At 37.0% G+C, this 17,361-nt stretch overlaps 1 protein-coding gene across 3 annotated transcripts in view; it reads left to right on the top strand.

The window, feature by feature from the left end:
* The window catches only part of BLNK (B cell linker), a 124,034-nt gene that overhangs the window by 45,603 nt on the left and 61,070 nt on the right, over positions 1–17,361 (top strand). For all 3 annotated transcript variants that reach the window (XM_087964248.1, XM_087964246.1, XM_087964245.1), the window contains one exon: positions 2,644–2,690. In XM_087964248.1, the coding sequence (XP_087820374.1) occupies positions 2,644–2,690 (47 nt within the window). The remainder of the gene's footprint in view (positions 1–2,643; positions 2,691–17,361) is intronic.

Here is a 17,361-nt window from a genome sequence, read left to right as displayed (position 1 = left end):
GGTTTAATTTAGTTTAATTTAATCTGTGACAATTTATATTAAACCAGGAAATTGTGAATTCTAGTCCTGCCTTAGAGATGAAAGCCAGCTGGGTGACTTTGGGCCAGTCCCTCCCTCTCAGCCTAACCCACCTCACAAGGTTGTTGTTATGGACAAAATAGGAGGAAGAAGTGTTATGCATATACTCCATCTTCAGTTACTTATAAAGGATACAAATCTAACTAATAAATAATAATTTTTCCTGCAGTTTTAAAAATATTCATTCTTCCTTTTGGGAGCAGGGGTTCCTTTCATTGCCTCTGAGTTTCTGAACCACATATAAGAAATGGAATCTCACAGAAAATTCCGAAGCTAATTAGATACATACATTATCACCTTCAATTAGTTTAAATATGCCCCAAGTTGATCAATGTATCTGAGTTCACAGACAGTGAATTAATTAATAGTAATTAATGTTCACACCTTTGTATAATTACAACTAAAGAATTGTTTGATTTCTTTTTACACAAATACACACCATACATCACTTTTCTGTTCAAAAATATTTGTGCTCGGATTCGAATGGAATCCTGATTTATTTTACCTCAGATCAAATTGCTTTGAGGAATTGCTATTTTTATTAAGGCCACTAGATGTCAGAATTTTATTAGTTCTTTCTTCAGCCCAGATTATCTTCCTCCAGCAATCCTTGCAATTGTTCATCTTTTTATTATTTTCACTGTTCACATTTATGCATATGCATATCCAAGTGTGTCTATGGGTATGGGTATTTTGGATTTATTGTTTCTCCTCTTCCCCCTTCTCCTCCCTTTCTTTTTTTCTTTGTCAAGATTTTTCATAGGTCCCTATTTGTGTGGTGCGCTTATGTAGCATATACCGCGTATAGGTTTTTTAAATGAATTATATCTGCATGTTTTATTTCTGTACCCAGTGGATCTTCTTCCTACTATATTCACTTGGAAATTTTATTTCTCCCAGTTCCAAGAAACAATGTGAGGTCTCTTCTCTCCTATCACCAAGTGAACTTCAGCACACATTTTCTGTGCAAATGAGATGTGATATCATATGCCCATTCCTTAGAAAGTGGCCAAAATATAAGTTATGATTTTTTTTTCATTTGACCTTATTTTAAAAGCAAAATAGGAAATTTCCAGTTCATAGACTACAACTCATAGTCTTTGGGATTTCTAGCCTGGTGCCTTAACCATTAAACCAAACTAGCTCTCCTGTAATTAAATAAAATAATATAAATATATTTACAAAATCTTCAAATGAATCATCAGTTTGGAATCCTTACACATCCACAAGTGCCCCATGAATTCTGTTGACTCTTATCTAATGCTAATTTGCCTTGTCCATTGGTAAATCAGATGCTTGTGTATAGGTAGCATATAATAAACTTTTAGTGCTTTGAATTCCACTCCTGCTCCTTACTTGAGCCTGACAGATTTATTTCTGTTCTACATCACATGTGACTTTTGCCATTAAAAGCTTGATGCTCTATTCTCTCTTTTCTGTATGAACATATTTAAAATACAACAAAATATGAATACCTGCAATGATATTCACTGTATATCAAGTGAAACCTGCGAATGTTTTTTTTTTTAATTCCACTAGAACTTGTTGATTTCCATCTGAGTAATGCATCTCCTAATTATGGCATATAGTGTGTAAAACCGGGTTTCTGTTTTATGATACTGTATAATTAGAGGATTAGTATTAAATATAGATGGTTTTCTGGTGTCTGAAATGCCATATTTTCCCAATTTACAGCAGAATCATAACAAAAAGCAGATATGCTGGGATAGGAAAATAATCTGCAATTATGCTGAGGCACTGCATTATTCTCTTATATTTTGTTAGCAACATGACAGAAATGTTTATTTCATTTTGCAATGCAGTGAAAATGATCAAGCTACCAAACAGCCAATGTAATTCCTTTCTGAGGTCTTTGGTGAGTTATAGTTGATTCACACATGACAAATAACACTTGATACTAAAGCCATTAAGACAGTCTTTTTATTATATTTAATTATTAATAAAAGCCAAAAAAAAGTTTTAAGATTTTTTTTAAAATCTGATACTTAAGCCCTTAAACAATTGTTTAACGTTTACCATTGATGTGAAGATTATATTGTACCCTGCTCACAGCCACTCAAGGCAGCTAACATACAGAGAAGGTCAAAAACTGCAAGATAGCTGACACAGTGTTAGGATTAAAAAACCGTCCCTTTAGTTCAAATGATGTTGCTGCACATATGAAAAAAAATCACAGTTGGAGTAGTGCCACCTGCATAAACACTATATGTAACTCCTTTGCTGGTTATTTGTGTAACTATTCATTAACCACTGTATTTCTCAAGTAGTATTCCTGGGAAGTTTTTGCACTGTACACTTTGTGCCACTTGTCTTCCATGATAATTACTGAGTATTTTAGTAATAAAAAGTTAATTAGTAACCTGGATTTAACTGTCTTGTAATATATCATAAACTTAAAGTGATGTTAAAAGAATATGCTTAATGCTGTATAGTAAGCAAACTACACTCCGGCTGAAGTAAATGTTGATTTCAGTTAACTCTTCATTAGATTTAGCTTTTTTTCCTTCATAAGCACTGTTTTTATTCTTTTTTTCTCTCTTTCAGCATTTATCAGAACACGAGAGACACAGATTCAGTGTAATGGATCAGCCGTAAGTTTTTCTTTCATACAAACTCTCTCACACATAGAAACTTTGAATGTTGTATAAGGAAAAAATCCTTGGGGTGTATCTATTTCTGTATTTAATTTAAATTGTAGGTTTTTTAAAATAATATATTCAGAATCATCTTTTCAGATTAATATTCAAAGCACATATGTAAAATGTTCTACTCTGGACTTAGAACATTATGAAAATTCTGGAACATTCCATCTTCTTCTGGACAATTTCAGTCTTGTGGTGGTCTGGAAATAAACCTTCCCTAACAAGTAGTTTGTAGCATTCTAGTCATTGTTTTGGCCCCAAAATGGCTAAGAGCCAGAGCAAACTGGAGTTCTCTAGAACCTTCCATTTCCAGAAGAGAATGTTTATCTAGACTAGTTCTCATCACAGAAATATCAGTTTAGTTCAGCCGCTGCACAACTTTTTTAAAGAACCCAAATATATATAAACTTCAAACCTCCTGCATTATATTTTTTAAAATTGCCCACTACATGTTGGCTCACTGGGATATTATGGTTGTTTATGAATGTTTAAAAAGCAAATGCTTCTTTCAATTCAAGTTCATTCTTAAGACTTTCTACAACTTTCTATATTCATGTTTTTTTCCTTAGCAGTAATGTGGAAATATTGGGCCATTGCTTTTTTTCAAAAGATTTCTTAAAATTCCCAGTATAGTCTTCAAGTACTAACCAGGACCAGTGTTTAGCAAAAAAACCAAAAAACATATGCGACTGCATCATAGTCTGATGATACAAGAATCCATAGTTCATTGCCTACAAATCAATGCCTTTTTGTAAAACTAAACTACTTTTATCAGCTATGATTTAGCATAAACTCTATATCAGCATATTATTGTTTCCTCTCTAAAGTAAAGAAAAATAAATAAATTGTATATTGTAATACCACACTTATATACATTTCTACTTTGGATATGAATGCAAATATTTTTCCAGTCATTATGTTTATGACATCTGATTACACTTACTTAGATAAGATTGCTTCCATAAAAGAAGTGTAATTATTAACTATCTGTATAAAATATCAGCAGAATCTTATTTTAAAAATTAAATCTCTGAAGATGGTGGTTTCAATAGGACAAAATAGGACTGATCTTCTCTAGTCTGACCATCTCCAAATATGTCTGGATTTTGTGTGAGGATTATGCATCCTAGTAATTAATAGAAGAGAATATCTATAGGTCACGGTTGAACTGTGGGGTTCTTTAGGTTCTCTGAGATTGGGTTCCCCCCTCCCCCCCCGACAATTCATTACCTAATTAGGTAACATCATCAATGCTAGAAGGGAGTGGAATTTACACTCTGTTTATATACAAGGAGCTTGCCACGTCAGTGTTGGTGGGACTTCCAATTCCCAGTCAAGGAACTACTAACTCAGACAAACAATCAAAGAGTAAACAACTAATCAAGGAATCTCCAAGACCACTCCCACCAACCCTGACAGGACAAGCCACTAGTATATAAACAGAGAATAAACCCCATTCCCTTCTAGGGCTGATGATGCTACTCACTTGAGTAATGAAACATCTGCAAAAAAATAATCAAGCTCAGAGAGCACCAAGGACCTCACAGTCTAGTAATTCCAAACAGCGCTATCTCTGGCTCAGAACATAGACATAGAATACAGAGTTGGACTACAATCCTGTTTCATGAAGGTGGTTGAAAGAAATTAAATTCAATCTAATACTGCCATTATAGTTTGTTCATTCATTCTACTTTGTCTGATGACCCCATATCAATTCATTGTCTGTTTCCCTTTGAACCATGGGGAAATATCGGTGTATTTTATCTGTGTATATTAAATGTCTGTGTATTATATTCTACAATATCTGTGCATTGTATCTGGCCAAAGCGGTGGCCAGCTGAAGATTCTAATTAAGACTAAAATAAGCTATGGAAGGAATTAAGATTAGAGATCAGGAGGGAACTTCCATTAAAGAATTATCTGGAATATATTTAGCAATGGGAAGCAATTTAGGGCAACTCTATGCTTCTCAGTCAAGGTTTATATGGATAGACACCTCACTGCACTACTCTTATTCTCATTGATGGATTTATAGAAATTCTATTTCATCAAGCCAAGAGTAACTTCAAAATACTATTCAAAATCTATTGCTCCACATTGACATTGCTTTATAGACTTTTTATTGCACTTTTCTTTCACTTCAAAGAAGCTGCAGCTCGCACTGCTTTTCTTAATCAGTGCAACATAAAAGTTCTTTGTTCATTCGAGCAATGTTTGTGGCTTCTTCTCAAAATTGTTACCCATAAAGTAGGCTTTTTTGTGTACAGGAATATTTGGGGACTAAAGAAAACCGTCTCATGTGCTGTTTAATAGACATTAGATTTGAAAATTCCTTCCCTCATTTGTTTGTCAACTCAGATTTACTGTATAGTTAACCCACCATTACTGGTACAATTGAGAGCTTGGTGATCAAGAAATGTTCTATTCAGAAAACAAGTTCTATAGGCCTCAGAACATAACCATGAGTAAGTAAAAAGTACTGGAAAATAACATTTCTTTGTAAACATCTAATTTACAAGGTAAGAACTGTCTATCTTTGACACAGCAAGTGCCCCATAATTATGTCACCTTTTGGAGATGTGTTCTAAATTACAGGCAGAAGCCATTCAATTATCTCTAAGAATGATGCCAGTTCTTTGCAGCACACAAAGTATTAGAATTTAGATGCATTTGCAAGGCTTAGTAGGAACAGCTGAATTGTGTCTGGAATAATTGGAATGAGTGCTAGTGCTTTAAATTTCACACCCATATGTTTGAAAGGTTGCAAATACATGATAACTTCATAAACTTCCCACTATTTGGATAGCCAGATTTGATCAGTCTTGTTTCCAGTTTGGACTATTCTTTTCCTACAGTCTTCTCTGTAGAACGTTGCAGTCTAATGTCATAAAGCAATGGATATGAATTTGAAGGTGTATATATACTCTTTCATCTATTTATTTATTAAATTTTTATGGTACCCCTCTCATTGATATAGTGACTCTGGGTGCCTTACTATATAATAAAAGGCAATACAAGGCAATTAAAATTAGGCAAGCTAAACAGAAAAGCTAAAAATCAAGATAATTTATGAGGATGTAGAAGGATGTTCTTTTTAAAAAAGTTATTTGCCTGTTGTTTTTAGATATGCACATAGGGCATTCAAAATGTTCCCAGTTTGTAATGTTTCCTATTTTTGAAAAATACCCTTGTATATTTTTGTCATCGTGATACATTTCATAATGCCAAAACTCAATTTAGCTCAGGTGTTAAAAAAATGGTTTTGCCTGGGTTTTCTAAGTGTTTGTGTGCATGAGCGTTGGGGTCTCTGGAAATTTCCCTTATTATTAAGGCTACATGCAGATTTTGTAAAGCCTCACAATTCCAGAACTAGTAGGTGTAATATTAGTTATACATGCAAGAGTTTTACATAGCATTGTCAGTTTTCCAAGTGGTCTAGCAAAAAAAACAAGAGCACTTTGCTGGTTTGTTGTCTTTCAGATAGGCAGTAATAAATTAAGAGTAAAAACATAAAGATTGCATAGACAAATGTGCTTGAATTTCCTAAACTGGTAGCACAATATTCAATCATCTTCATTTAACGATCCCATCATCCCTTGCAGGGTGGAGCCTGGGCAACTGGAGTTAGCAGAGTGTTTTAATGGCCAGCTGCCCTTCCTGTTGCCAATGCAGAGTTTTGTTCAGGAGATAAATTCTCAATGTGCCCAGAGAGAGATCGAACTTACCTAGGATCAAACTCACAGCCTCCTGATTGTGAGGCAAGAGTTCCACCTCTAGGCCACCACAGCACTCCTATGCACAATATTCAATGCTGACGTCTAACTGCAATCCAACCAAGAAAAATAAACCAAGAGAATTACTTTTGAACTACATTTCAGCCACTCTTCTGTAGTTGAGTAGAAGGCTGTAGTTAGCATGAAATGCTACCCCACCTATTCTTATCTCAAGGGGAGGGGAGAACAGTTTGGGGCCAAAATGTTCCAAGTATTTCAGTTTGTTTTGTATGGGGCAACATACCTCAGTCTTCTAAATGTTTTGAATCTATGTTAAACCACTTTAAAAAAAAAAAACTATGGACATAAATGATAGCACAAATCAGTTTGGTAAGATGCCAGGGTTATCGGTTGATATGGTAAGAACTTGTTTAGGATCTCCTATGACACTTCCTAATTTGATTCCAAACATTTCCTTCCTTATTTCCTCCCTCCCTCCCTTCCTTCCTTCCTCCTTCCCTCACTTCTTTCCATCTTTCTTTTATTTATTTATTTTTCTGTCTATCTTCCTTCCTTCCCTTCGTTCTTTCTTTCCTTCTTTTTCCATCTCTTTGTCTGTCTGTCTATGGAAATAATTATGATGCATAAGCCATTGTATAATTTTTTTTCTTTCGTTGTGCTGAAATCTAGTTTCCCATTGCCATGATTAGATAGAGATTCTTGCAGGGGTGGGACCCTACCGGCATAACCACCAGTTCGGTAAGCATGTGCTTTGCGTGCGCGCGTGCCAAATGCACACTGTGCATGCATGTGCAGTACTTGCAAAACAACTTCTCCTGCAAGCGATCACCATCTCCTGCTGACACGTGGCACTCAGCTTAGTTGCGCAAAGCAACTAAGGTCAGAATATAGGATAGCCTAGAGCCCAGGCGGGCGGGTGGAGCCTACAGAAGAAAAGAAGATATTCTGAGCTACCGGTTCTATAGAACTGGGCTGAACCACTAGAATCCCACCCCTGGATTCTTGTGACAAAGATATTTGAAACTGAATTTTTCTCCTCTTTGCTAGACTGCAAAGTTGGGACTTTCTACAATGAGGCCATTTCAAATTTAGAAGTGTCATAAGAGTTAGGAAGGGTAGTGGATTCATTGCCTTCTGAAAGAATCTTGTGGAGGTGGAGGTAGTGATATGATTCTGAAGCTATTCCTGTGCACTGATATTTGACTAGATCATTTGCCTATATTCAAGATGACCAAGGAAAATATCTAGACTTCTAAATAAAGCCAGGCTTATTTATAAGAGTCTCCGAAACTGATTTTAATCCATTTAAACTTATTTGTCTTCTCAGTATTCTGTTGAAAATATTCTTAAGTTGTTTTAAACTGCAAGTTATAAAATGCATTATGTGAAATTTTGTATATGGTCAGAGGAAAACAACTTGATCTCAGATCTGTCCATTACCAAAATTTGACCAGAAGAAACTTTTGAAAAAAGAAAGGAATATAAGAATTTGAATAAAGTTTCATTATAATGCCATGGAGAGTCATTTTGGTAAGATGAGCAATTACAGGTAGTCCTTGACTTACAATGGTTCATTTAGTGACCATTCAAAGTTACAACGGCACTAGAAAAAAGTGACTTATGGCCATTTTAGGCACAACCATTGCAGCATCCCCATGGTCACATGATCACAATTCAGATGCTTGGCAACTGACTCATATTTATGACGATTGCATGTTCTGGGGACACATGACCACCTTTTGTAACTTTCAGACAAGCCAAGTCAATAAGGGTAAACCAAATTCACTTAACAACCATGTTACTAATTTAACAACTGCAGTAATTCACTTAGAAACTGTGACATAAAAGGCCGTAAAGTGGCGCAAAGTTCATTTAACAAATGTTTCACTTAGCAACAGAAATTTTGGGCTCAATTGTGGTCATAATTCAAGGACTACCTGTATATAAATTGTATAAATAGCAATAGCACTTAGACTTATAGACTGCTTCACAGTGCTTTTTCAGCCCTCTCTAAGCGGTTTACAGAATCAGCATATTGCCTCCAACAATCTGGGTCCTCATTTTACCCACCTTGTAAGGATGGAAGGTTGAGTCAGCTGATCAGAACTGAACTTCTGACAGTGAGCAGTCAGCCTGCAGTACTGCAATTTAACCACTGTGCCCCCATGGCTCAGCAAATAAATAACATAAACATAAATAAATAACAGTTGCGTTTGGTGTGCTATCATTGCTGGAATTCTTCTTTAATTGCTTCTTAGATTCTTTATCGTAAATTTTATTCATCCAAATTATGGAGATTTGTGTGTGCCTGTTTATCCAGACTGGTGGGAAAAGCCAGACAGTGACCAAAAATGCTGTTTTAACACAAATGCTCCATTCCAGCATCTTAGACTTCTAATTATTTTAATTGTGTTATTTTCTGAAATGCATATCAAGTTTGAAAAGAAATATTTGTTAACTTCACTGTGGTATAGTTATTATAATAGCAATCTTTATTATGGTCTTTATATATACAATAAAATACAGGTACCAATATCTGAAATTCTGTATTATAATAACAATATTATAACAAGGTTGTTATTATTAACCAAGGTATATCCTTTATCAAATTTGGTCTTCATATTATTTTTATGTTATGTTGTCAACCCTGTTTTCACCTTCACTATATTGGTTGGTTGCCATGATTTTTAGATTGATTTTAACCAACCACCCCAAAGACAAAATACCCAGACGTCAACTTAACAATATGGTATATGCAGTACAATGCAGTGAGCCATGTGCAGATCTGTACATTGAGTAAACGAAACAATCACTTCATAAGTGCATGGTACAACATAGGAGAACAAACACATCAGAATTCAATTCAGCTGTCCATCTGCATTTAAAAGACACAGGCCACTCTTTTGAAGACAGCAAAGTCCACATTTTGGCCAGAGAGGACCTCTGGTTTGAAAGAGGGGTCAAAGAGGCCATCTATGTCAAAATTGAATAGCCCTCTATCAACGGAAGGGGGGGCATATGACACAGGCCCTTTCAACAGTTCTAAGAAGGCTCCACTCAGGTGACCCTGATGACACAGATAAACCTCCAGGTGGCCTCAATGACTCCCTAAAAGAATGCAAATGACCAGCTGTCTGCAAGGAGTATAAATCTTTCCATTCCCCACTACCCAGCCAAAGCTGAAGAAGCTTCATGAATGAGAAGCAAAACGTCTTCAAAGAAAAACTAGAAAGTCCAGTTGCCTCCCCAAAAAACTATGACCTGGATGACTGAGAATCTCCACAGAGGTTTAAACCAACGTTTCTCAAACTTGTCAACTGCAAGATGCGTGGACTTCAACTCCCAGAATTTTCCAGCTAATTGTGGGATTTGGAAGGTTGAAGTCCATGCATCTTAAAGTTGACAAGTTTGACAAGTGCTCGTTTAAGCCATGGTCAACATGATTCATACATATTAAGTCAGCACTAAGCAAACATATATAACAAATTGGATCCATTTGTAAACCAAGCCATTGACTCTAATAATAATTTATTAAATTTGTATGCCACTTAGCTATCATAGGCCTGAACTGAATACATTATGTTAATAAATAATGTTTGCTTTCAATCCTACTAAGACCAAAACAGAATTTCAAATATTGGTATTTTATTTTTATGTATAAAGGCTGGAGTCTGGACTAAGACATAATCAAGATCCTGCCATGCAATACAGATACTGATTTTATGTCCAGCATGTGTCAGAAACCTTCATGATTGAGCAAGGCTGAACATTTTTCACGTACATTTCCACTAGAGGTGGGCATTGGAGAAGGGGCATAAAAGTTTGGAGTGTATTATGTGAGGTTTCCTCCTTTTAAGTTAAAGTAATCCAAAAACTGGGTTATGGTATCAAATTATGTTGCATCTGTTTTGGAAACTGAGTTTTAAGTCAAAGGTCTAAAAAGTTGAAACATTTCTTAGTCATCTCTAATTTGGGGTGGGGGGAGCTGATTTCTGCAGTGTTATGTAAGTGAAGGGTGATCTTGAGATCATCCAAATCTGATGGAAAAGCTGCTAGCTTCTGTCCTAATCAATGTGATACATCACTGTATAGCTCTTTTTCAGTGACATCCATCGCTCTGGAGGATAAATCCATTAGACCCCACAATATTTAAAGAAACCCTTTTATATCCTTCATCCTAGAAAGAATGAAGAGTGCCTATTTAGGAAACAAACCATACAGTTCTGATTCAAAATGTAATAAAAACATACAATAAGCCCATATTTTCTCCATCACTAAAAGAAAAGGTTATTTAAAAAAGAGAAAAAAAGAAAATTAAGACTGCAAAGCATTCTGATTCTGAAGGTGGAAAAATATTCCATAAATTATCCTAAGATCTTTTACAAACCAATCTTGCAACTGTTTAGTTAAAAGTAATCAAGATTGCTCCTTATATTAGGCGGGGGGGAGGAGTTCAGGAAGCAGATGCTGAGCAGCTGAAAATAATAACAAGGTGTATTTAAAGACAGACATCTTTGGGTCTTGCTGTTGGTCTCACTGTTGTATTCATGAAGAGCACAGGCTGAAGAGCACACAAACTCCAGTGAAGATGTAAATGATCAGTTCCAGAGATAGGACTGGTGCATTGTCATAACAAGGGTGTCAAACTCGATGTCATTGAGGGCCGCGTCAGATTTGTGTTTGACTGCGGGGGAGGCGTGGCTAGCTTGGCATCACTCATGTCAGAGGTGCCTGTGGTGGCCTGATTGCTCTGCCAGCGAAAACAGGCACCGAGCTCCGTTTTTAGCTGTGATGGCCTCCTGCAGCCCTCTACCGACAAAAACGGTGCTCCATTTTCGCTAGCAGAGGGCTGCCGGAGGCCATTGCAGCCAAAAACGGAGCCTGGGAGGGCTGCGCACGGCCCTCCTGAGCTCCATTTTCACTGGCAGAAGCACCACGGGCTGGTCTTTCACTATTTCCCAAGTGGTCCTGCGGGCCAGATCTAAGCATCTTGCAGGTCGGATACGGCCCACAGAACTGGAGTTTGACATCCCTGTAATAGAACGTACATAAATAATTTGAATGCTGACCGTGAAAGTTTCCGATGTGAAACTCTGGATCGGACTGTTTAGCTGATCTCTATTCTTCATGGCATGATGCCATATGCCCAATGCCTGTGCTTATAGATATTTTTAATTCCTTGCACAGAAGCCACAATATGTATGTTGAGCTGCATTAACATAACGACAAGAGAGAGAAATCAATTGTCTTGAGGCAATGAGGCAGTTTCAAATCAAAGAAACTCACATTCTTCAAAAGGGACATTCCTGTTTCAAATCATACATTAGAATATATTTGCCTCCTGGATTAGTTAATATAAGTATATATACTGCCTTGCCCAACATGGTAACTCAAGAGAGAACACACAAAACTATACACGTAATGTTTGCATTGTAAAATGCTGCACCTGGGTCTCAAAAGTGAGAAGAAATTTGTCTCTCACTCAAGCGTGAAAAGCTGTACATTTATCATCTTAAATGCTGTAGCTGTAGCTGTTCTGACACATGGACAGGAAATGGTGAACAGATGCTTCAACTATTCTAAAGACTTATCACTTTCACGTTCAGCATTCAAGTTATTTATGCATGTTCCATTATGATAATGCACCAGTCCTATCCCTGGAACAAGTAACCGAACTTTTCCCCCACTGACTCCCTATCATGCAAGTTATGTTACAAGACCCATAACTTTTTCACCAGAAGTGAGATGAAGAAAGCTAGTCCCCTTCTTTTCTTTCTCCTGTTCTACCTCTCAGTGCCAAAGAACAGAGCGAAGACAAAATATATATCATTCAGGCCATCAGAGACACCTGCCCTATAATTCTCTGAAATGGTTCTGCATCGTAGCAACAGTTAGCCAAAGGTGGGATTCTACCAGTTCGCACCTATTCGCTAGAACCGGTTGTTAACATTCTAAGCAGTTCGGAGAACCGGTTGTTAGAAGAAATTACTGGCCTAATCCTGTAAGGAAGGCAGGAAGGAAACATTCTGGTGTTGCTTACAGAAACTGCCTCTCCATTAATGGTCCTGCCTCCATTCTTGGCAGGACTAGACTTCCTGTCTCTTCCTGTCTTTTTCCCCCTCCTTTGCTGTACTTTGATTGTGTGGAGTGACCATTCAAAGTTACAATGGTACTGAAAAAAGTGACTTATGACCATTTCACACTTACAACTGTTGCAGCATCCCCACAGTCATGAGAGGCCAGGCAAGGAGATGTGTGCCTCGATGTGAGTGTTGTTGAGTTGGCCACGCCCAGCCAATAACATGACCACCAAGCCATGTCCACCCAGTCACATGACCACCAAGCCACGCCCACCACCTAAGCCACGCCCACAGAACCAGTTGTTAAAAAATTTGAATCCCACCCATGCAGTTAGCGATGTGGAGTAGGAAGCGACAAGAACAATTGTATAAATAAATGTATCTTGCAATAGCAGATAAGAAATATCAGAAATGGGTGGATGATTATAGAGAAATGAACGATCATCTGAGTGAAGTTCTGCAATTTTACAAGAATGACTTCATCATTCATTGAACAAAAAAAAATTCCTGTAAGCAAACAAGCAAGGAAAATATGGCCATAATACCACTGAACAAAGAAACAAAGGTTCTTCAATATGGAGATGTAATTAGTTATGCTAATTATAACCGTCCAACCCACTGAATATCTGTCTAGTCAGATCCTAAATTGTCCAGGTGTGAGTAGGCATCTACAAGCATTGAAATATATTTTGAAAGCTGACATTTCTTCTTCATTTCTTCTCCTTCCTTCGTGACCTGTGGCTTCATAGTTCACGCTTAGGAATCGAAGGGAAGATGCAAATGCAGCTACCGCAGAAGATCCGATTTATCAATTTAATTCTGGACCGTTCTGAGAATTCACCAACCATGATAAAATGCATTTAATTATTCATTATTCCTTTGTTTCTGTACAGCTAGCAGACAGTAAAGATCAACCCTTTCCAGGAGCATTGCAGTAGAAATAAAATATGGTAGAATAACATTTTTTACATGCACACAACCCTGAACTCTTCTATACTGAACTGAAGGCTGAACTGCTGATTTTGCCAGCTGATTTTAATAACTTATATTCATGAATCAATCAACGGATCTTGTAAGCCTTTTTACAAAAGTAACTTAGAATGACATAATGTAAAAGGTTTAGAAATCTATTCTACTTTGCATGATCTCTGTGACACATGCATAACAGAAATGACTTAAAGATGTTGCCCTGTTTCTCATCTGGGTTAAATAAGAACAACGCTCAAGAACCACTTACAGTCCAGTTGTGACCATCTTTTTGATCTAGAACAGGGGTGTCAAACTGGTGGCCCAAAGGCTGGATGCATCACATGCAGGCCATGCCCACCCCAGCTCTGTGAAGGGGGAAATCCATCACGAAATGTAATGTGACAGCAATGTGATACCACAAGTTTGACTCCCGTAATCTAGAACAACTTTCCTCAACCAAATGTCTTCCAGATGTGTTTCATTCAGACCCAGTCAGAACACTTCTAAATGTTTAGACGTGGTTGGAAGTTATCTAATGTGGGGTCCTAGCATATTGGAGGATGCCAAATTGAAGCAGGCTGATTACCCCAACATCATCTGGCCAACTTTCATATCAGAGAGCAAGGCAGCAATAAAAGCTACCTTTGGTATCAAGAAACAGATAATAGTAAAACAAAACAAACCCAAAAGCAGAAGTTGTGTGTCTTCATTTGGAGGTTTTGTTCTCAGGGGAAATTAACTGTTATTTTAACAATTGCTAAGTGAATCATGAAGATGGAATGACCGGACATGTGGAGGTGCTGTTTTCATCTGTGCCTCTTAGTTAAGTAGAAGTTTGCAAGGCATCGTAATTCTCGGCTGAGATTAGTTAATTCGATATGCAATGGCAAGTGACAGGTTTCCTCTCTAGCAGCCAGGACTAGAAACAGATAAACAGGCACACAAGCACACAAGACCTTCTGGTTTATTCTAGAACAGCTAGAAGCTATTCACTCAGCCACCCACCCCAAATTCCAGAAGGTTTTGGGTATCAAATACAACTTTTATTGATACAGATGGACTTACAACCATAATGGAGCCCTGCTTGCCCATTAGTCATAAGTCACAGTGGTCATAAATGGGTCACCCATGTGACCAACCAATTTTTTTACTACCTTTTCTTTACAGAGGTCATTAAGCAAATCCACAGTCATTAAGGAAATGCCACCCTTGTTAAGCAAACCCACTATTTACCATAGGTCTTTTTTTTTTTTGGCTGAAAACTGGGAGTGAAATATCAGGTTTGGGGGCAAAAATGTCATAAATCATGTTCACGTGATTTCAAGATGCTGCAAACGGCTGAAATTGTGAGCTGGCCAAATGCAATCATGTGACTATAGGGGCAGAGCTGTTGGTACTTCAAAATTAGGTCGTTAATAGCTTTTGGGGGATGATTGTAACTTTGAACAGTCACTAAGAGACCAGTCATAAGTTGAGGACTACTTCGAGATGTTTGTGCACCTTTCTCCTAAACATTCTGTGTAAGGGATTAGAAGCAAGCAACTAGCTTTTGTGGGAGAGAGACAATTTCCAACTATTTGGTGTTTATGCCATGTCTGGTATCGAAGAGTTTTGTCTTTGATGTGTGAGAAACAGTTGTCACAGTATGGCTGCCATCCTGCAAAATAACCTCACTATCATTATAATAAGGTAAATGGTTTACAGCTTGTAATTTTTGTATATAGTGCACTTCTACACCCCAGTTAAGAAACAACAGTAGTTATCTGAAAAAATCAAAAACTCTTGAATTAATCATCCGTCTGTTTACGATTCTTTTACTGGTTAAGATTACAAGATCACATGCATTGAACTGAATATGAAATCAACATTCTTAGTTTACATTTTTCAACAACATCATTGATCTTAAAGGTATACTGTAAGCAAGTAAATTGAAAGAAAAAAATATTTGCAAGAGTGTTTGTGAGTGTTAGAAACAAAGAGGTCACCAGCAAAAACAATCCATTTTCCAGAACATTTAAATAAATTCAGAGCAGATGCTTAAGATAGTTTATTATTGATGGCTATATAAAATATAGTACCCATTGATAGGTCAAAAGTAAGTCTTGTTAAATGTGGCTGGTTTTAATATTAATTAACGTTTTAATGGAATATTGTTAGCCAACTCAGTTCATGTAGTTAGCTTGTGGTTCAATGAATTGTGGAGCGCCAGGAAATAGTTTAATTCAGTGAAGAGGTGATGCCCATGAGTTTCATTAATAATTAACCAAATTTAAGAGACCAGTATTTATTTGCGGTAAGATGAAAAAAAATGCATTATAGACTGAAATCTAGAATAAATTTAGGTTACTAATTTCCTAAACCATCTTACCACAATCTGATGTTTTCTAGATTAATGTTCCCTTCCACATTTGAAAGTGGAAGATTTTTTTTCAATCACTTAATAATCATTAAGTGAACCAGTAAACCTAAGTCTTAACTCAGGTGTAGGCTATATACATTGACTATATATATGTACATATCTACTACAAAAATAGTTAACAGAAAGAATTTCACCATTCCAGACTGTGGCTGGTTATTTCCAGTTCTAAATTCCCCTTTATTTTAAAACAAACTAATCCTAAAACTTCCTGCAAATACTAAATAAATATGTAAAATAAAAAATACGAGGAAAAATATGTCATCCATGCTTATTTACAGCTATATTCTTTACAAGCAAATTCAAGATTTCTTCTTTTTGTGGTTTTGAGCTAATGTTGACTCCTGGAATCTGCCTGGACAAGTCCCCTGGACAAGTTTTTCTTTTCTCGGAAGTGGTTTGCCATTCCCTCCTTCCTAGGGCTGAGTGACACTGATTAGCTCAAGGGTGCCCATCTGGCTTTGTACTCAAGATGGGACTAGAACTCACAATCTCCCAGTTTTTAGCCTGGTACCTTAAGCACTGCACCAAACTGGCTCCAAAATTCAAGACTGGAGAATATTAAAATTATATAACTGTTTTCCTGTCATCTGCATTAGGATAATCCATTCTCTGTCACTTCAGTTCTTAGCTGGATGCTTTATTCTACTGTAGACTCCAGCACATCTGGTGAAATATTAAAAAAAAAAACACCACATGCACACAGTTCAAAATGAAAAGCGAAACTGTGTGATTGGAAAAAATGAAGGTCATGGACTTGAATCCTCTCTCCCCAGCAGAAGTCTAACGAACTACAAAGCACGGTTCTCAAAAACTCTAATTTATATGGCCTTTGCTCCAGATTTGTTATTGAAACACAACACCTGAGACAAGGCATATGCACCCATTTCGTGTATGGCACCAGTGAGGGGGAAGACATTCAGCATCCATACAAATGCAAAGGCTGCGTGTCCCTTTACTGCTTCTGCTATCACAACTCCTAGCTAGTGTATTCTGTCACATGTCACTTTCCTAGTTCCTGTTGAAAAGCTGTTCTTGCTTATTAAAGAGGAACAAAGCTTTGTGTTTCAAAGCCAAAGCTGCTCCATCACCCTTGGGGGAAAGACATCATTTATATGAATGTGTTGTAGTGTACTGAAGAGATAAGAATTACTGTAATGCAGTGTTCCTTAACCTCAGCCACTTGAAGATATGTGACTTCAACCCCAAAATTCCCCAGCCAGAATGTATTTGTTTGTTTCTCATTCTTCTTTCATTTCTCCCCAGTCCACCCCACTTTTTTCTATATTTTTTTTTTCTGTTTGTTCATATTTTATCTGATATGGCAAGTTATACTATGATCAACTCTTTCCAATTGGACTTCTAACAGTAGGAAAATACGCTCTACATGAATTACTGGATGAGTTGGTTTTCCATAATTG

Source organism: Notechis scutatus, chromosome 4 (genome assembly GCF_049901735.1).
Source record: "Notechis scutatus isolate UNSWTSFEM ecotype Mainland chromosome 4, rNotScu1.2, whole genome shotgun sequence".
In the NCBI taxonomy this organism is placed as follows: domain Eukaryota; kingdom Metazoa; phylum Chordata; class Lepidosauria; order Squamata; family Elapidae; genus Notechis; species Notechis scutatus.
The sequence above is the reverse complement of the archived record's forward strand: the minus strand, read 5'-3'. Positions and strand labels throughout refer to the sequence as shown.